Source organism: Corapipo altera, unplaced genomic scaffold, assembly GCF_003945725.1.
Source record: "Corapipo altera isolate COAL_440 unplaced genomic scaffold, ASM394572v1 61411, whole genome shotgun sequence".
Classification (NCBI taxonomy): domain Eukaryota; kingdom Metazoa; phylum Chordata; class Aves; order Passeriformes; family Pipridae; genus Corapipo; species Corapipo altera.
The window spans coordinates 2,440,894-2,459,492 of record NW_020884875.1 but is presented as its reverse complement, the minus strand read 5'-3'; the positions used below and the strand labels follow the sequence as shown (position 1 = coordinate 2,459,492).

The 18,599-nt window shown below is 41.5% G+C and overlaps 1 protein-coding gene across 1 annotated transcript; it reads left to right on the top strand.

Moving 5' to 3' along the window:
* The first annotated feature begins 5,022 nt into the window (after positions 1 to 5,022).
* On the top strand, positions 5,023 to 17,233 carry CCL28 (C-C motif chemokine ligand 28). Its single transcript, XM_027634926.1, has 3 exons — positions 5,023 to 5,257; positions 15,566 to 15,692; positions 16,434 to 17,233. Exons 1-3 carry the CDS (start codon positions 5,194 to 5,196, stop codon positions 16,588 to 16,590), a joined length of 348 nt encoding a protein of 115 aa, XP_027490727.1. The 5' UTR covers positions 5,023 to 5,193; the 3' UTR covers positions 16,591 to 17,233.
* The last annotated feature ends 1,366 nt before the right edge of the window (positions 17,234 to 18,599 follow it).

The window sequence follows — 18,599 nt, the reverse complement described above, 5'->3', positions numbered from 1 at the left end:
ATGTTTGTTCTTGTCCCTGCGCAAGTCTCCCGTGACCGTAAACACATTTTCAGCCGAAGTGCAAAACAGAATGTCTGTGTATTTATGTGTGTTGGTAGAAAAGAGCAACAGCCTTTTTCTAAAAAAGATTTAACACATTTCCATTGAACGTTTTTCACTTTTTATTGTCCCCCTATAAATGGAATGTTGGTTTTTAAAGATAGGGAGATCATAATAGATCTTGTCCTGAAAGGCAACGTCAAGCTTTTTAGGACTCAGGAAAAGCAAGTTAGAAACAGAGCATCATGCTGATCCAGAGCACTGATCTGTGTGGTCAGGTACTGCTTCTGTAGGGAATTAGTTTTCACATGTTTGTGCGTAGACCTTCTGTCCATCCCCCATTTTGATATTTGTCTTTTGGAATCAAAATAATAGATTCACTCCCTCATTTAAAAGTTGGTTAAGGCCTACAACAAAAATAAACATCCAAAACTTAGGGGAACCTAGTCTTTGGTGCTCAGCTTTGTCATGACAAAAGACAAAGGCTCTTGGGAGGCCGAGTTGGAAAGAGGCTGTGTGGACACTGATGTAAATGGTTCCATTTTACATTTTTTACTTGGTTTCAAGAATGACTAAACTATGTAGTCAAGAAAATATGTTTATTTTATAACTAATAAGGAAGCATGCAGACATACTGGTCTTTGTTCTATTCAGAAACATGAATCCCAGTCTACTTATTTCTCACTTGTGCATCTCAGCATCAGATTTTCTCCTGAACCAATCAGCCATCTGCCATTCTTTCTCTTCAGCATCCATCTTGTGGTCCTCTAAATTATGATTGATTTTTTTAAATATAGAGATTGAGAAGGGAAGGGTCTTCAGGTTTTCCTTTTGCTCACTGCCTCAATGGGTTAGGACATCTTCTAATGCTGCATAATAGTATGTCAGCCTTAAGTGTCATACTGGATGTACAGGAAGGGTTATAATTTGGCTATCTCAAATGAGGGGAACATGCCATTGGAAGCCAAACTTTCCAGTTCACTGGCAATAATGTACTCCTTGGTAGTCTTGAAGAAAGTTCTTGAGGGGAATCCTGGGTCTCTGCTCAGGGCTGACTTCCCAGAATGGTTCAACATCTGCAACAAGATGCTAACGCAGCATTCTATCAAATGGTACTCCTTGCTTCTTCAGTAATGGATTTTTGGGTGTCTACCTCCCTAGACTGCAATATTTTTTTGCCCATCTTCCCTGCAGTATCTGTTTCTTGCCTTCATAGATGAACAGAGTCACAGAACTTGTATCAGCCTCAGTTTTCCTCATAGTTCTCGCTTCAGAGAGATTTTCACTTCTCTTTTGAATACCAGTCAGCTTCTCATCCCTGTTAGCATCTATGCCTCCTCCTTTGGTTTGGCCTCTCCTGTCAGGAGCAATCACTTTTTGCTGTGCCCTAGTGGTAGGGGATTTCTCTGTGCTGTTTCCATTGGTGGTGATAGCTGCTGCCACAGTAAGAGTTTAAGTCCAGCAGAGACACCCCAGGTAAAAGGTAAAATGGGGGGTGTGGGGTGTGTTTCTGTCTTTCTGTCTATCTGTGTCAGCTGCTTCTGATGGAATTCAGAATACCCATATGGAACATTTTACTGAAATGAACAATGGAAAATAAGAAGTATTTCTCTGCAATTTTAGCACTGCTCCCAGAACTGGTTCTTTTGTTTTATTGGCCTGTAAAGCCCAAAACATCTTTTTCAGAACAAAATCCTGCATTCTTCCAAAAAACTCAACTTTCATCCTATTCTGTCGTAATTTAGCAGTCAGGGAGTGGGAAATCCATGCCCTAAGTGCCAGGTAACAGCACAGACAGGGACAAGCCTCTCAGCTTTTCCTAGAAGTGCTGCAGCTCTGTGCACCAGAGGATCCTGGGGAGGCTGAGCATCACAGGAGCATGACAGCATTTTCTGTTTGTGGGTAAATTCACCTGATGGAAGGGAAGTGGGTGCTCCAGTCACACCTCAAGTTTCTTCTAGGTTTTATGTAGCAAAAAGGTGTAATGCTGAGTGTAAAATACAGCCTGCTGAGGCTTTAGCTGGCTGTTGGGGAGCTTTCCTGAGAATTGGGTCTATCCATACCCTCTTCTCAGGCAGAGAACTGAATCTGGCTGGCTTGCATCTTAGTAAGTGTATTAACCATTTATAATGTTCACAGCTCAAAGTTTTCTTCTGGACTCTTTTTTTTTTTTCCCAACTAAACTACCCACAGATAAGGTATACAGAAGGCTGAATGAGAGTTATGCAGAGAATTTTAAAGTGAGGGGGTTTATGGTAGGCACAGGGCCAGCTGATACAGTCCAGAATAGGGGACATCTGAGGAGTTCGCAGTTTGGGATTTGATGCCCACACAAAAATTGGAGACATTGCTAGGAAGGCCAAAATATAATTTTGTGAACTCTTCTATTCATAATTTAAGCAGGTCTAGGCTAAAAAAAAAATAATTATTGTGAGTTGATGATTATGATCATTTACGGAGTAATGGGAAGTACTGTGATAACCCTCTTGCATCTATCGGTATGTCAGAAGCCTTCATCAAATTAAGTCTTGCTGGAAACAGCAAAGATCCAAAGTTGTTTTAACATGAATTATCCTGCATTAGCAAACGAGTCAGTGGTTTAGTCTTCCTCAGTAATCAGCACTCCTGTGGCAAAAGAAGATTGTCTGATGAAAAGGAATGGGTTACAAAAGGACCATTTACTCTTGCCTCCACTTGAGTAACTGGGGAAAGGTATATATAACTGAGGGTATCATGTTACAATGCATATTAATGTAGAAGTTAAAATCATTAACCATTGCTCAAAAATTAAAGACTTAGATTAAAAGAGCTGTCAGTTTTAGCCTTTCTAGCAGTTTTACATTCTCAAATAAAAGCTAGAACTTCTGAAAAGATTAAAACAAGAATTTGTGTCTCAGGATGGACATATGACTAGCTTCTCATTTGCAACACTTTCTGCCTGCAGGTTAGCGCTTTGATTTGACCTTTGAATGCAATCCAAATCAATATGTCAATAAAACTCTTCGCCTTCCTTCAGCTAACTAATGCCACTGTCAACTATGTCAGCCCAATTCTTGGAAAAGAATTTCTGGCTAGCTCCTTCTTCCTTCGTAAATTGGATGGCTGCCTACACATTCATATGGAGCCATAGCACAATATTTGCTATTGTTCTCTGACTTTGGTTTTATTTTTAATTTCTCAATCTCATAAATCAGCCTTGTTTCCTCAGTTTACATTTTTCCTGTTCTATTAGTTTTAGTTCTATTAGTTCTATTAGTTTAGCATTTTAAATTGTTGACACATTATATAGCCTCCATAAAGTGAAAAGCATGTTCCGGGTCTGACACAATCATAGTTTCCTTGCTGCACTTTCCCATTGAAGTATAAAACCATTTACTTTATTTTGGACCTGTGAATGAGACCATGAACTCTGAGGGAACATGAGATGTAAAACTTGATTTCAAGCTGAAAGAAATAAGTTTTATTCAGTGTGCTGTTGTTTGTTGCCAGCAGCAGAGAAAATAAATACCTGCAGATACCTGTATTTGCTTTGTGTTTTTGAGAACATAGCAGGTGTGGGTGTCTGAGCAGTCCCCTGGGAACACTTCAAACTTGTCTTACAGGAACTAGTCGTAAGAAACACAGGGTGCTTTGGTTCTTTCTCCATCCCCATCACTGCTACAGCTCCCTGTACTCCATAGTACACATAGTACACTGTGGTGATACTATTGTAATCTGCATCAGACTTTTAAAATTATACCTGGAGATCCCATGTGAAGCATTTGCCAGAACAAACTAATTAGTTATCTGCAAGGAAACAAAGCACCCCAGTTTGCAGCGTCAACCAGAGACTGGAATACCAATTCTAATATTGACTGAAGCTGTTCCTTTAACATGTTACTCCAGTTACACCTATCGTATTGTATTTCTTTTACTCTAACTTGTTCCTCTTCATGCTGTTAATAGTCTTGTACTTATATAGGTTCAAGTTAATAAAGGTGCTGTGAGCTGTTTTAGTGCTGACCATCATGGTTTAGCTTTTATAATACAGATTTTTCACTGTAATTAAATGGTGACAATGAATCAGCTTATTGATTTCATCATAAGTTACTTCCCTGAAATCATACTTTACACAGCACACATCATTATCGTCTACTCTTTTTCCTCTTAACAGTAGACTTGCATTTCAAGTACTCTGTGTTGTACTCTGCATTTGCCCCAGTCTCTTATCCCGATAGATAACAGTGTCAAGCAGAAACCAAGAACTATGAAGTAAAACAGTGATAGCCAGGAAGGTTGATTGCACTATATTAATTTATTATTAGATGAAATTGCAAAACTGGTGTTGGGACAGTGTAAGTATAGATTAAAGTGCCTGAAGTTAGCAATGTCTTCTAATTTGTGCTCTGGAAATTTAGGAATGGTAAGGATGGCTGTAATAAGCCAGAGCAAAGATGAGCTTGGTTGAGCAGCCTAGGGAACTTCCAGACTCATTTTTCTGGTTCAGCCCTGGGAAAGGTCAGTGCAGGCAGCCTGCTGGAATACAGCAACTGCTTGCTACTCATACAGCCACAGTGTTCCATTCAGACTGAGATTGCACACTAGTCTTTCTTTGGTTTTTTAAGGTTTGAACCAGTGCTGAATGCCAAGTGTGGCAGGCATAATATGGCCCTTGCTCAGGGTCCTTACAGACCTTACAGCACACGTCTCCTTGAGGTTGTACCTGTTTATAACACAGCAGGTTTGGCCAACAACAATGCTTGTTTAGCTTCATGGAGATGATACCTAATAGCAAAGGATTTTTCTCCTTTTGCCTTAATCCCGCAAGGACTTGTTTCTGAATTATTTCTACTCTTGGCATTTGTATTGTTGAAGAGCCTCATCAGTGGGGGCTGTGAGGATGTGGCTGTAAGGCAGTACCATCTTGGGGCCCTATGTGGAATACAGCCGATTTTCCCATCTGGCAAAACACTTAACTATGTGTCTACAGGTGGGAAGAGGAATCCTGCTGAAGTCCATAGTGCCACACGGGACGCAGCCAACGTCAAGCGGCTGCTCAGGGTGGGGCTTTAAGCCACGTTCATCCCCAGCAGCTGGGAGGTAGGGTCAGGTGTTAGTCCTGCAGCTCAGCTTGCTGCCTGCTCTGTGGCTGTGCTCCTACAGCTCCTGGGAGGAATGGATATGAACTTAGTCACTGTTTTGGTTGTTCTAGCAGTCACGGTTAGTCAGACGTCTGAGAGTAAGTAAAATTGTACTTTATCTATTTCTATACTTTATTCTCTTAAAGAAAAAAAAAAAGACCCCAAGTGTGTCTCCCTGGAATTGTGTTTGCTTGAGCTTTTGCAGCTCTGTACAGGACCAGAGTGGATAGCTTAGAGGTCTCTGCTGTAGCATGGGAAGATTCAAAAAGTGAAACCTGGCTGTCTTAACTCCACAGAGCAATTGGCATTTTCAGTGGAGTCACCTGAGCATTTCCTCAGCAAACTCGGTGTTTCCACAACAGATGTGGGCACTTTATCATTCTGTGAAGTGGTTTAAGCAAGAAAAAGCCAAGTGAATTATTTGTCGTAGGAGACATTATCAAGAAGATAGCTGAAAGATTTTAGCTGCTGAAGGAGAAGCAGTGATCTCCTGAGGGAGCACCTATTAAAATTTCAGTATTTTTTCAAAAGGATCTCTCTAGTTCAGGTGTGAATGTCTCCTTTCCAAGTTTCTCAGAGAGAATATGTTTAGAGAACCACTTAATCTTTTTTTTTTTTTAAAGTGAAATTGCCCTGGGTGGCAAAGGTTTCAAAAACCTTTTTATGACAAACTTCAAGTAACTGATTTCTCTCACCAGAAAAGCAGTTTTGCATGCAGCTTTGCTCTGCATTCAGTGCAGCGTGTCTTGAGGATTCAGGAGATCTAATAACACTTCCATAAAAATTTTTAAAAATTCAAACAAAATTGGCCAGTACTGTGCTTTAATTCTTTGGTTTTTTCGATGTAATTTTTATTATTAAAAAAACTGTGTTCACAGAGGAGATAACTCAGATTCTGGAGCACTTCATCCTTTGGCGTGAACCTTTCTCAAGCTCCACTGGCTTCAGTAGGAGTAGGAATAATGGATTTCCTTAAAAATTTACACAACACACGGACAAAATCTGCCTTAAAACTTTATCCTGTTAAAATGGCAACTGCACCTGCTGGCATGGGAAAGCTTTTGTACTAGATTTATGATCTAGCCAGTCAGAAAGGTCTTGCACAATAGGACTGGCACGTACATGCACAGGTCAAAGTAAAGGTTCTCTTAGAACATTCTTTTATACTGAATCACCTAGCACAGGGGAAATGCCTCTACCACCTAACTTTCCTCACCCAAACATACTCCATACTTGGCAATGATACTCAAATGATAGAACTGGCTGTCAGGGTACAGGCACAGCCTACCATGAGCTGAACTAGATTTGGCTTTAGTGTAGCCTTAGGCTTCTTAGGCTCTCCATTGTGCATCCATTTATTTCAGGGTGACACTACAGATATACAAGTGAGATTTGGGCTGGTACATGTAAACTTGCAAAAGTTTACTTTGCTTGTGGATGTGAATTGGTAGCTGTTGACAGAGGCCAGGAAAGCCATGTGTTGGCCAAAACCGTACCTGGCCACAGGAAAGAATGTGGCCTGGCCAGGCAATGCCAGAAAATGAGATCAAGACTATTTTGAAGAGTGTGATGGGGATTTCCCCTGCCACAACCTCCACTCCTCCAACCCTAATCCCCATAATACAATTCTACAGAAGTTTTTGCAATTTTACTTTAAAAAATCTCGATAGCCTTCTATAATCACATCTTAGTGCCAGGGATTTACAGAGTGCCAATACCTGCAGTGAGGGGAGCAGCACTGCATGACAGACTATCAGCAGGTTGGACAAGAGAACTTATTTTAAAGATGGTTGGCTTTGGAATTTCGATTTGAGAAGACAGAAATTCTCTTTCGGAAGCTCCTACATGTACTTCATCTTGAAAACATGAAGAGAGAAATTTGGTAATCCTTACACAGTAATAGCATCTAAATCAAGTGTTGGATGCTCCAGCATAGGAATAACAAATAAGACTGACTGAGACTTTCCAGAAGAATTATCTGCAGTTATCCAACTCAAGTTATTCTAATAATGCTCGTCTGGTGAGACCTAGGGTGATCTGTGCAGTGTTGGAGATGGGTTCTCTGTTATCAAAATGTGTTGCTTTATAGATAAAAACAAATCTATATTCACAGGACAGCTTTTTGCACTTAAGTGCAAGGCATTATGAGGTTTGGTTTTGCTAGGCGAGGCACTAGATATTACTGTTTGTTTGACCACATCAATATTACACTCTGTTTTGCCAATTTACAGCCTGCATTTCCTTGGTCCTTTGTAATACAATCATCCAGGATGTTGTACAGGGACAGAGAGCTTGGAAGCTGATCATTATTTGATGGACAAAGACCAATCTGACAATCCTGATGTGTATGAAATACTCATCTGTCTATCTCCAGTCATTCTTCCAGCCTTGAAAATGTCCATATTAACAGCAGTCCTCATAGCAAAACAGGAAAAGCATCACTGCACAACTTCATTTGTATTTATTCTTTGCCACAGAATTATATAGTATGATTTATAGATTTATACATTATTAATTATATTTGATTTAGAGTTATAGGTTAGAAACTGTTCTATCCTTTTTCATCTCCCAGAATTGTGCTTTAACTGTGTGTATTACAATGCAGTCAAAGCAGTAGGATGCACTAGCACATTTTTCAGCATTTGAGTTCCCCTCTCAAGTCCAGCTATTAAGCAACCTCCTTGTTTTAACAGACTACAGCTATGCTACATTTGTCAAGGATTCTAGCATCCCACTTTGTTCACCTGCCAACCAGGATCAGAGCCTTCTGCACAATGAAATAGTTACTGGCGTGCATTAGGTTAAGCTGAAAAGACCTACCTTGAGGTGCTGAACTCTTAAAATAGCCTCAAGTTTGTTTCAAATGAAAGGAACATTTTCTGGCAGCTTCATGAACAAATGAGTACTAAATGAGCTGCCTTACAGTAATTTAAAGTGTAGGCAATGTGATAGTAGATTTCCCTCCAAGGGCAGAGCCTGGATTCTATGTTCATAAGCCAACAACATGGGAATTAGGGCTGAAACTTGTCTGTGGCTGTATTGATACTGGAGCATATCAACACTTTCCATGTTCTGGCTAAGCAAGATATTAATCAAATTAATCAATGCAAATTGTTTTGTTTTGCTTTGTTCCTCCAGATGTACAAAGCCTACTTTGTAACCACAAAAGAATTCCATTGGGAAACACTAATGCCCGCAGCTAATAGCACAGGTGTGCCAAAGTTGTGCAATGGGTGCAGAGATGCATCAGTTCAGCGTGAACTTGAGACACATTAGTGGCAGGTCTCACATTTCAGCATAGAAACAGCAAATGCCTCAGATTTATGCTTTGAGGGAACCCGTCCTGCTCAGTAACATTATGCATATTTGCTGGGCTCCCTTAGTTTGTGTAAATTCCAGAACTATTATTCTCGGTTTTTCGTCACATAAAACAAAAACTACCATGGCCTTTCACTCAGCAGTCCGTGGGTCACAGCCAGTGCAAAAAGGTTAATGAGGAGGTCTGCCAGCAGTACTGACAGTCTCCTCTGTGCTGCCAGCAGAGTTCAGGAGGGAACACCAAAGGCCTGGTCAAAACACTAACTGCTGGAGTGAAACTTGTGAAGAAAAGAGCTGTACAGGTCCTGCCTAAAGCAGCAATAATTGCTTTTAATATTTCTTGCCTGAACCCTACATGACGCAGCCTTCCTCAACTGATTAACATGTGGCTCTCAAGTTTGAGAATGACAATGAAAAAACTGAAGCAGAGGGATGAGAAAAGTTTCTGTGGACTAAGTTTGGCCAGGTAGCAAATAGGAAATGGAAAAAGAAACTTCAGGCAGTCAAAGAGACTTGATCAACTCAAGTGTAAAGACACATTATATATGAATAGTACTCACAGAGGTCTCGTACCATCAGATGCTTTGTTTTCACTGTACTTCATTCCGAAGTACTCCACTTCCATCATAGAATGGTTTGGGTTGGAAAGGACCTTAAAAATCATCTAGATCCCTGCTGCCCTGGGCAGGGACACCTTCCACTGACCAGGTTGCCCAGGGCCCCATACAGCCTGGCCCTGAACACTTCCAGAGATGGGGCATCCACAACTTCTCTGGGCAACTTGTTCCATTGTCTCACCACCCTCACAGTAAAGAATTTCTTCCTAACATCTAATGTAAACCCGCCATTCTGCCTTAGGTACTGGAAGCCTGCAATTAGGTGTCCCTGGAGCCTTCTCTTCTCCAGGCTGAACAACCCCAGCTCTTTCAGCCTTTCCTTATAGAAGTGCTCCAGCCCTCTGATCATCTTTGTGGCCTCCTCTGGACTTGTTGCAGCAGGTCCATGTCCTGAAGGCCCCAGAGCCCCATCACATCAATTGAAACTCACTGACTCTCACAGTCTTTGGGGATCTTCTACATTTAGCAGCAACATTTTAATAGAACAGCTTTTAACAGGTCTAGGTGAATGAAGATGAAAACACTAAATGCCAACCGCTTTGGATTCTTTCAGCCTTAAGAAAGTGACACAAAGATTTGACAGACTTCCAAGAAAACAAGCCACCATGGGAAGTTTAAATTAAGTTCATGTGCTACATTCCTTGAACAACAAGTGCTGATTAAAAATAATTAAAAATTTTAGGGATTTTTTTTGTTGAGAAACAAATTAAGTGGTTTGGGTTTTTTTTCCAAATGTGCTAAATAACTTAAAAACCAATAGGTCTTTCCCTGTCAAGAGTTCCCAGGGAAAAAAATACCAAAACAGATAATACCATCTGCTGAAATAACAACAGAGCAATCCCTGAGGGGACCTGTCTCAAGATCCATCACTAAGCTTGTTGGTCCTTTCCTCAGCAGCTGGTTAAAGAGGCTCAGTGTCAGACAACAGGTCTAAATAATTTTTGGTAAGCTGCTGTGTATTTCTGATTGTGCCACTGAGCCACAGAGACAAATGAAATGGACGGCACTGAAAAAATCTCATTGACTGATAAATGGCACATGAAGGACCACCCATGTGGAAAACCACAGTTCTTTCCTTTTAACTACTGTTTAGATTAATGATTACTAATAACCTTGACTTAAATGCTGAAACCACAAAAAATTATAATATTGGGTTGGGCAGAAATCATTAGCTTTGCTTATTATCTCCTGCTTTGTTTGCACTTGCAGGATTAGAGTGAAGTTGGAGTAATAATGGAGCTGCAGGATGGCTCAGTGCTCCAGGAGAGTAGCATCAGCTCTCCTGGGCTCTGGGGAAATACAGGAATTCCTTGGCTCACTGCTCTAATCATTCTTCACACCCAGGAAAAAAAAAATCACTTTTAAAACTGGCTCCCATGTAAAAAGGTACCAGTTATCACAAATGCCGCTGTCAGTAGAAGGTTGCTGATGACACTGTCATGTTCCCTGACAGGAAGTCCCCAGTGCCATGCATTCATCTGTGATTCAAAGATTAATTTCTATTTCCCATTTGTAGCTGCACTTTCATGCACAGAACAAAATCAAAAAAAGAGACAGCTTCTTTTTCATTAAAAAAACTAGTGCAGATCACAATTCCTTGAGGAATAGATACCAATGAAAGAAAGAAGCCTCCCCAGGCACACATCTCCAATAAAAAGTTACTAGCAGCCTCTCAATCTCCATAAGAAACACTTTTGTCTCTTTAGCAAGAACATAAGCACCACCTTGCTTACATGATACACAGAATTTCAGTCTGCTTTCTCTTGGTGTATTGACTATTTCACATGCAGTCTGCTACCCGTGCTCACGTCGCAAGGCATAGCTTTTGTACAACTGCGTGAGTTGGATGTCAGTGGCTTTAATGCTCCGGTTCAAAGGTTGCACTGTAAAGTGCAATACTGATGGTTTAGATCTGAGTAATCAGATCAAAACAAGCGATGTTTTTAAACATAAAGTAGGATAGGGGCAAGAGATGGTAGCTAAGCATCAGCAAAAACAGCTGAGCCACAGTTCAGAGGACAGCTGGCTCTCCCTAACACTTCCTGCTAATATCCAGCCATTCCACGGGAGCTGGCAGTGCTGGCCTTGCCAGGTATTTTAGTTTACTAGAACCCAAAAAAGAACAGGAATAGATCTCTCCAAAAAGCACAGCAGGCAACCTCAGATAGAGTTCAAGATATAATTACCCTTCCTTGAGTTTTCATCCAGCATAATCCTTCTGTCAGGAGCTGACTAGCAACAACAAAAGTTTATACTTTAGTGTTACCAATGCTAACTTGAGGCCTCAGAAAAAAACTTACACTTAGTGGTGTTCAATGAGCTGAATTTCCATTTGTGAACATCAATTAATTGGCTTCACAAGAAGTATGGCGTTGAAGAGAGAAAAGCAAAGGACAACAGGGAAATTACACAGGTAATGCTCAACACCTAATTAGTCCTTCTGGACCACGTGATTATTTATAGTCCTTCTCTCTGGGTTGTTGAGGAGACAAATGCTAGGTCAGTTGCTGTCTTTCACCCTCCCTTCTGACTGTGAAATCCCAGGAGTCTGTCATCAGCCCCGCAGGTACAAAAGCCCCCCCTGCAAGCTGCAGTGGACAGTGTGACTGCTCTCCAGCAACTCCTGCTCCCCTGCCTGCTGCTCAAACTCACTTCTACAGCTGTGCTAACATCTGTTATTCCAGCACTCAGCAAGCACTCTTGTCAGGAACAGAGAACACAGTCTTCTTGCATACAGGAAAATTTTTGAACAGACTTCTTATCTCCTGCTTACAGGAACTGAAATTCATTCTCTGTCTTTTTTTTCTATTGCTGTGAGTCTTGTGCTCAAAGCTAAATGATTACTTAGGCGACAGCATGGCTAGGAAAAAAATTCAAACAAATAGGAAGAACACTCTCCCCACTTCTCCCAGATTAGTTCATGGTCTGGGACACACGAGTCCTTGCTGTGCTCACTTTGAAGCACAGATTTAATCTTGAGACCTTCATCCTGGGTAAATCTCTAAGCAATATAGCTTCGTTTGTCCTTGAGCTGATGCAGGAAATTCCTTTCTGTGCCAACACAGAGAAAATCAAATACCAAGATGTTAGTATTTGTCTTTAAAAAAACACAACCCCCCCCACAAAGTACCTTGAATTACAATCTGCTTTTTAAAGTTCAGTGACTTTTTATTTTCAAGATGGTATTAGCAACCAGGAAAAAATTCAGCAGATTATTCCCTAGTGGAGACACACTCAGGCATGGGAGTCCTTGAGGCAAAAGAAAACACAAATCCCAGCAACAGCATTAACAATTTCTAAAAGATAACAAGAAAATGGCCCTGATTCTACCTCACAAGGCAGATCTTTTAAATTATACTCCTGACACTTTCTCTGTCATTAATGTTGGTGATCTTCTTCCAAAAAATTAAAATAATTTTGACAGGAAGCTGAACATGAGCCAGCAGTGTGCCCAGGTGGCCAAGAAGGCCAATGGCATTCTGTCCTGGATCAGGAACAGTGTGGCCAGCAGGAGCAGGGAAGTGATTCTTCCCCTGTACTCAACGCTGGTGAGGCCACACCTGGAGTACTGTGTCCAGTTCTGGGCCCCTCAGTTCAGGAAGGATATTGAGGTGCTGGAACAGGTCCAGAGAAGAGCAATGAGGCTGGTGAAGGGACTCAGGCGCAAGTCCTGTGAGGAGAGGCTGAGGGAGCTGGGGTTGTTCAGTCTGGAGAAGAGGAGGCTCAGGGGAGACCTCATCTCTCTCTACAACTCCCTGAAAGGAGGTTGTAGCCATGTGGGGGTTGGTCTCTTCTCCCAGGCCACCAGCAGTAGGACAAGAGAGCATGGTCTTAAGCTCTGCCAGGGGAAGTTTAGGCTGGATATTAGGAAGAAATTTTTTACAGAGAGGGTAGTCAGGCATTGGAATGGGCTGCTCAGGGAGGTGGTGGGTTCACCACCCCTGTAGGGTTTTAAGATGAGACTGGATGTGGCACTTAGTGCCATGGTCTAGTAACCACGGTGGTGTTGGATCAAGGGTTGGATTTGATGACCTCGGAGGTCTTTTCCAACCAGGTTGATTCTATAATTCTAAATATTTTAAAATTATTTTTATTTTACTGTAACAAGCCTTTACATATGTGTGCACAAGGAGATGTAAAATAAATTGTTCTTGAAACAACAAAACCACCAATCTCTCTTGTGGGAGGAGCTGAGAGGATGGTATCTCATAAGCTGTAAAGATAATTAACCCTTGACACCACTTTGAAATGCCCTTCAACTAACAGCATGGGGAGCAAACAGGAGTCTGAAGTCTGTCTGCAGGTACAGGGCTGGTAGTTCACTGGGGTGAGTGGTGGGATGACTCACATGACTGCTGTGCTGCAGCTGAGGAATATGGGCTTTCAGGAAGAGTGGGCTGAAAGGCAAGGAGAGGAAGCTGGCCTTTATGCAAGAGAGCAGCAGGAGTGCATGGAGCTCTGCCTGGGAATGGATGATGAGCCAACAGAGAGGTCACAGGTCAGGATTAGTGAGGAGACCAACATGAGTGACTTGGTAGCAGGTGCCTGCTATAGACCTCCTCACCAGGAAGATGCAGCTGAGGCCTTCCTCAAACAGCTGGAAAAATCTTCAGATTCACAGGCCCTCATCTTCATGGAGCACTTTAACCACCCTGATATCTGCTGGAAGAGCAATACAGCTAAAGCAATTGCTCAAGCAATCCACAAGCTTTTTCAAGTGCATTGATGACGTCTTCCACCACAAGTAATCAAGGAACTAGCAAGGAAAAGCACTCAGCTGGACCAGATACTTGCAAACAAGGAAAACCTGGTCAGGCACAAGAAATCAGAGGCAGCATTGGCTACAGAATCCATAAGATGGTGGAGTTTGGGATCCTAGGAGAAGGGAGCAGGACAAAAAAGCAAGATCACAGCCCTGGATTTAATGAGAGCAGATTTACAGTCTCTTCAGAGACCTGTTTGGAAGAATTCCATGGAATATGGTCCTAGATAGGAGAGAGTTGAGCAGAGCAGGTGGATGTTCAAGGGCCACCTCTTCCAAGCTCTAGAAAGATCTGTCATGACAAACAAAAAACTAAGCAGTGTGTCAAGAGGCCTGCATGGATGTGCTCAGAGCTTCTAACTAAACTTGAACATAAAAACAAAGTAAGGAACAAAGGGGTGGAGGCAGGGGCAGGTGATCCAGGTGGAGTCGTTTAGTTGTTATATCATATGCAGGAATGGGGTTATGAAAGACAAAGACAAGACTGACCTGGAGCTGAATCTGTCAAGGGATGTGATGTGTAACAAAGTATTCCACAAGTAGATAAATAGCAAAAGAAAGAGGAGCAAATATGTGAACCCACTGCTAAACAGGGCAGAGCAACTGGTGACAAATTACATGGATAAGGCTGAGGTACTCAACGCTTTTTTGCCTTACTCTTTACCATTCAGACTGGCCTTTAAGAATCTCAGGCCCCTGAGAGGGAAAGTCTGGAACAAGGATGACATACTAGCAGTGGAGGAAGACCAAATTAGCGAGCACTTTTAAAACCCAGACCTACATAAGGCCGCAGGGCAAATTGGGCAACCACATCTCAGTCCCTGGAAAGGTGATGAAGAAAATCCTCCAAGAAAGGATTCTGAAAGACCTGAAGGACAAAACAGTGATCAGGAGTAGTCAGCATGGATATATGAAGGGGAGATTACATTTCACTGATCTGGTGACTTTCTCCAATGAGTTGACCAGCTCGTTGGTCAAGAGGAGAGCAGTGATGTTGTGTACCTTGACTTCAGTAAAGGCTTTGATGCTGTCTCCTGTAATATGATCATAGACAAGCTGACAAAGTATAGGATAGATGACTGAATAGTGAGGCAGACTGAAAACTGGAGGAAGGACCAGCTCCAGAGGGTTGTGATCAGTGGCACAAACCCCAGGGACCAATACTGTTCGACATCTTAATTAATGACCTGGGTGATGGAAGAGAATGTGCCTGTGGCATGTTTTGCAAAAGATAAAATACTGGGAGCAGTAGCTGATGCACCACATGGTTTTGCTGACGTTGAAATGGGCAGAGAGGAATCTCATGTAGTTAACAAGGGGAAACGCAAAGTCCTGCATCTGGAGAGGAATGATGGCAGACAGCAGTACATGCGGGGGGGCGGTAGGGAAGGGAAGTGGAAATCTGCTTGGTTTGTCTGCTTGGTTCATAGGATCTTTGGGGTCTGACAGTGAGGGAAGGGGCATGAACACATGACTTGCTTGGTCACAGAATGGCTGCTTACCTCATAAAATGGTGTTAGTTATGCCAACCACGTTATCAGAGGCAGAGCTTAAGCAGGACCCAGGGACCAGGTGGCCCTGCTTGAGCAGGGGGCTGGACCCAATGACTTGCAGAGGTCCCTTCCGATCTCAACTCCTATGTGATTCTGTGCAGTCAAACTATGACTTGTCCCCTCTGTTCTTTCTAACATTGTTACTATACTTTTTAGCTTTGTTTCCTGGGGCCTTTAACTGTTGCACAAAGATTACAGAAGAAATTCCCAAAGGAATTCTCCGAAGAGTGGAGAGGTTTGAAATCCAGAAAGCTGATGGCCTGTGTCACCTAGAAGCTGTTATGTAAGAAATATTTTGAGTCCTTTTCTGGGAAAGGGAGTTAAAACCTATCAGACATCATTGAAATAAGTATAATCTTGGAAAACTAATACAAATTCAATGAAAACACCATTGTTTGTGATTTAAGAACTGTCTTTCCTTGTGCTATTTAAATTTTTTTGGTAAAATTGAATTTCTTTTTCAGTATAATATTGATCATTATTCAGCCTGCATGTAGACTCTCGCTTTATTTTCAGAACTGAAAAATTACTCATGCACCTTAAGACTTCTCTGTTTTTTCCAGTTATTAATCCCCTAAAAAACCTTGCCTAAACTCATTAAATAAGCTTTTCTTTTGTACATAAGCTATTTCTAATTTTATTTCTGGTACAATATCACACTGTTTGGGTTAAATTGGTACATTTGCTAGACTTTTGCATGGTAGTAATGACAATAATAATAATTATAGAGTGGTCTACTTATTTATTTGCAATAGAAATGTACTGCTTTGCACTGTAGTTCTTTTTGCATTGAAGTAGTAAAGCTTTTTTTCAGATTTTGGAAGATAAGTTTAATCATGTAAAACTTAGATCCTGACTTTGACTTATTTGAAACTAAAAAAAAAAGTTAATAAACACAGTATAAAATATAATTTACAATTAATCAAGTCTAACTTCATAGGTGAGTGCTAAGTATGATAATTTTAAAAAGTTGGAAGGTTTACATCTTTTCTTTGAAACTGACAACCAGTTTTTTCTCTGTCAGTCTCTATATAGAAGGCAAAAAGTTCTGTGTGAGTCCACGGATTAAAAAAGTTAAAAAATGGATGAAGAAGATGAAGCACAGGATTCACAGAAGAAAACTTCATGTTAGAAAGCAGAGAAGAACGAGAATTAATAAAAAGAAAGGACAGAAACAGTAGCATGATGAAGCAAGCCCCGTGATGAAGATACCTGTGGCATATGGCACTGTGAACAGAGACACCAGATTTCATCAACGATGGATGATTGTAGCATTAAAATGACTTTCTAAATATCTGTGTGCTAGAGAAAGCAGAGGCAGAAACCATCACTGGTACTCAGAACAATGCTGATCAGATTACCAGACAAATGACAAAGGCAATGTCTTGTAGCAAGTCTCTGCACCTCCTAGATCTATTGGCAGATTTAAATTCTTCTCTCTCCCACTCTGCTTTCATGGAAACCTCCCCTATGATTTCTATTTTAACATGGTAGTATGCTGTTCCTTCTTATTCCTCCATTTTTTCCAGTCCTATCCCAAAAATAAATATTCTTCCCTGTCATCTTTGTGCTGTTACCTGTGTTGTTTCTATTCTTCCAGACATTAATCTTATTTCTTTCTTCATTTTACATAGTTTTACAGATACCTTTTCAGATACTTTCAGTTTAAGTTTGCCAAAACCACGTGTCTTTTACCTGTTATCTGCTCCCAGCTGTTATTATCATGAAATATCATTGCAGTGATAATATCTGAGCCTGTTCATAGGACTCAAAGTGTGGCATGCAAAGCTATGCAACAAAGATCATCTCTATTGCTTTTGTTCATTAAATTCCCTATTCAGATCCTTCAGCTGGGTCCTTCCTACCCTCTTTGCCGAATTTCTCATAATTAGTATTGAGGATTACACATGTCCACCAAGGTCTTTCTTTGAAGCCTAGCAATGATGACAACCTGACTACCCACTTCCATAGCCTCTCTCCCACTGCATGGCACTGCCTGTCTCCTGTGACACTGTCACAGTCTCTGATTCCCTCCCTCCTTCCATGGAAACTTCAAACTAACTTAGAATTTCCACAGATCCAGCTCAGTCAAAAGCACTTCTCCTCAGCGACACATACACAGAAAGCAGCAAATGAGGGTTAAGAAAGGTCTTAAAAAGAGTAAGTGCCATAGAATGCACACAGAGGGAGCCAAAATTTATATAATATAGCAGCATAATTCTGTTCTTCCTCCTCTTCCCCAAATAATTACTGTTTTTTTCATTCACTGCATTCGACTTAAATTAGCTCCTCTGTGTTTGTTTTGTAATTGTTATGTCTAACTACATACTGCAAAGCATAGGAGACGGCAAGGCCAATGACAGGGGACAGAAACAGCTGCTGGTACATTCCCTAAATAAAAAACAAAAGGAACATCTGTAGCAAGGTCACTAGAGATAAGTAGTACACTGCAACAAATGCAAATCTGATGAAATAAACTTGACTCCTTCCAAAACAGATAAACCAATTATCTTTCTTTGTGAGCCAACAGCCTCGTAACAGGGATGAGGCAACTCATCTAACTCTTATTCCAGATTCTAGGGCATATTGTGTACCCCAGATAACATAGCTCCATCCTCTGCCTGCCAGCAGGAAGCCTGGATTGAATCCGGAGCAGAATCTGGGATTGCTCTCTGACTGAACCTGCACAGAGGCTCTTCCTCTCAATGGCTGTGCTCAGCTGCTGAGGCAGAGGAGGTGACCCCGGAGGATGAAGGTGAAATGGCAAACACTTTCCACCATTTCATTTGCATTCTGATGCTGTGCTGCCTGGACACCACACAGATACTTGAAGAATGGAATTTAGACAGAATCCAATCCCCTTGGGCCACAGTCAGCAGAGCACCAGGAATGCTAAATTGCTGAAACATTTTATAATATGGCATCAGTATCTTACTGCTTCTGCCAATTCTATTTTCTTCCTCATGTTCTGCTCTGGGTTCCAGATTTTACCATCATGCTTCCCTCTTGAGTCACAGATTCCTAGGTGGGTTTATGATGGCATCTCAGCTCCTAACAGCTGTTCTACGAACCCAAACAGCAGCCTTTCAAGTGTACAAACTGTACTCAACATACTGACTAATGCATGGAGTGTACCCTCATTTCCATGCCTGTCCTATGGGAGACAGCATGGGGTAGGGGAGGAGAGGAG

Coding starts and splice junctions, on each gene's coding strand:
- CCL28 (XM_027634926.1), top strand. CDS start 5,194: ATGGATATGAACTTAGTCACTGTTTTGGTTGTTCTAGCAGTCACGGTT. Junction 5,258..15,565: donor GGTTAGTCAGACGTCTGAGA/GTAAGTAAAATT, acceptor TATACTTTTTAG/CTTTGTTTCCTGGGGCCTTT. Junction 15,693..16,433: donor TGTCACCTAGAAGCTGTTAT/GTAAGAAATATT, acceptor TTTCTCTGTCAG/TCTCTATATAGAAGGCAAAA.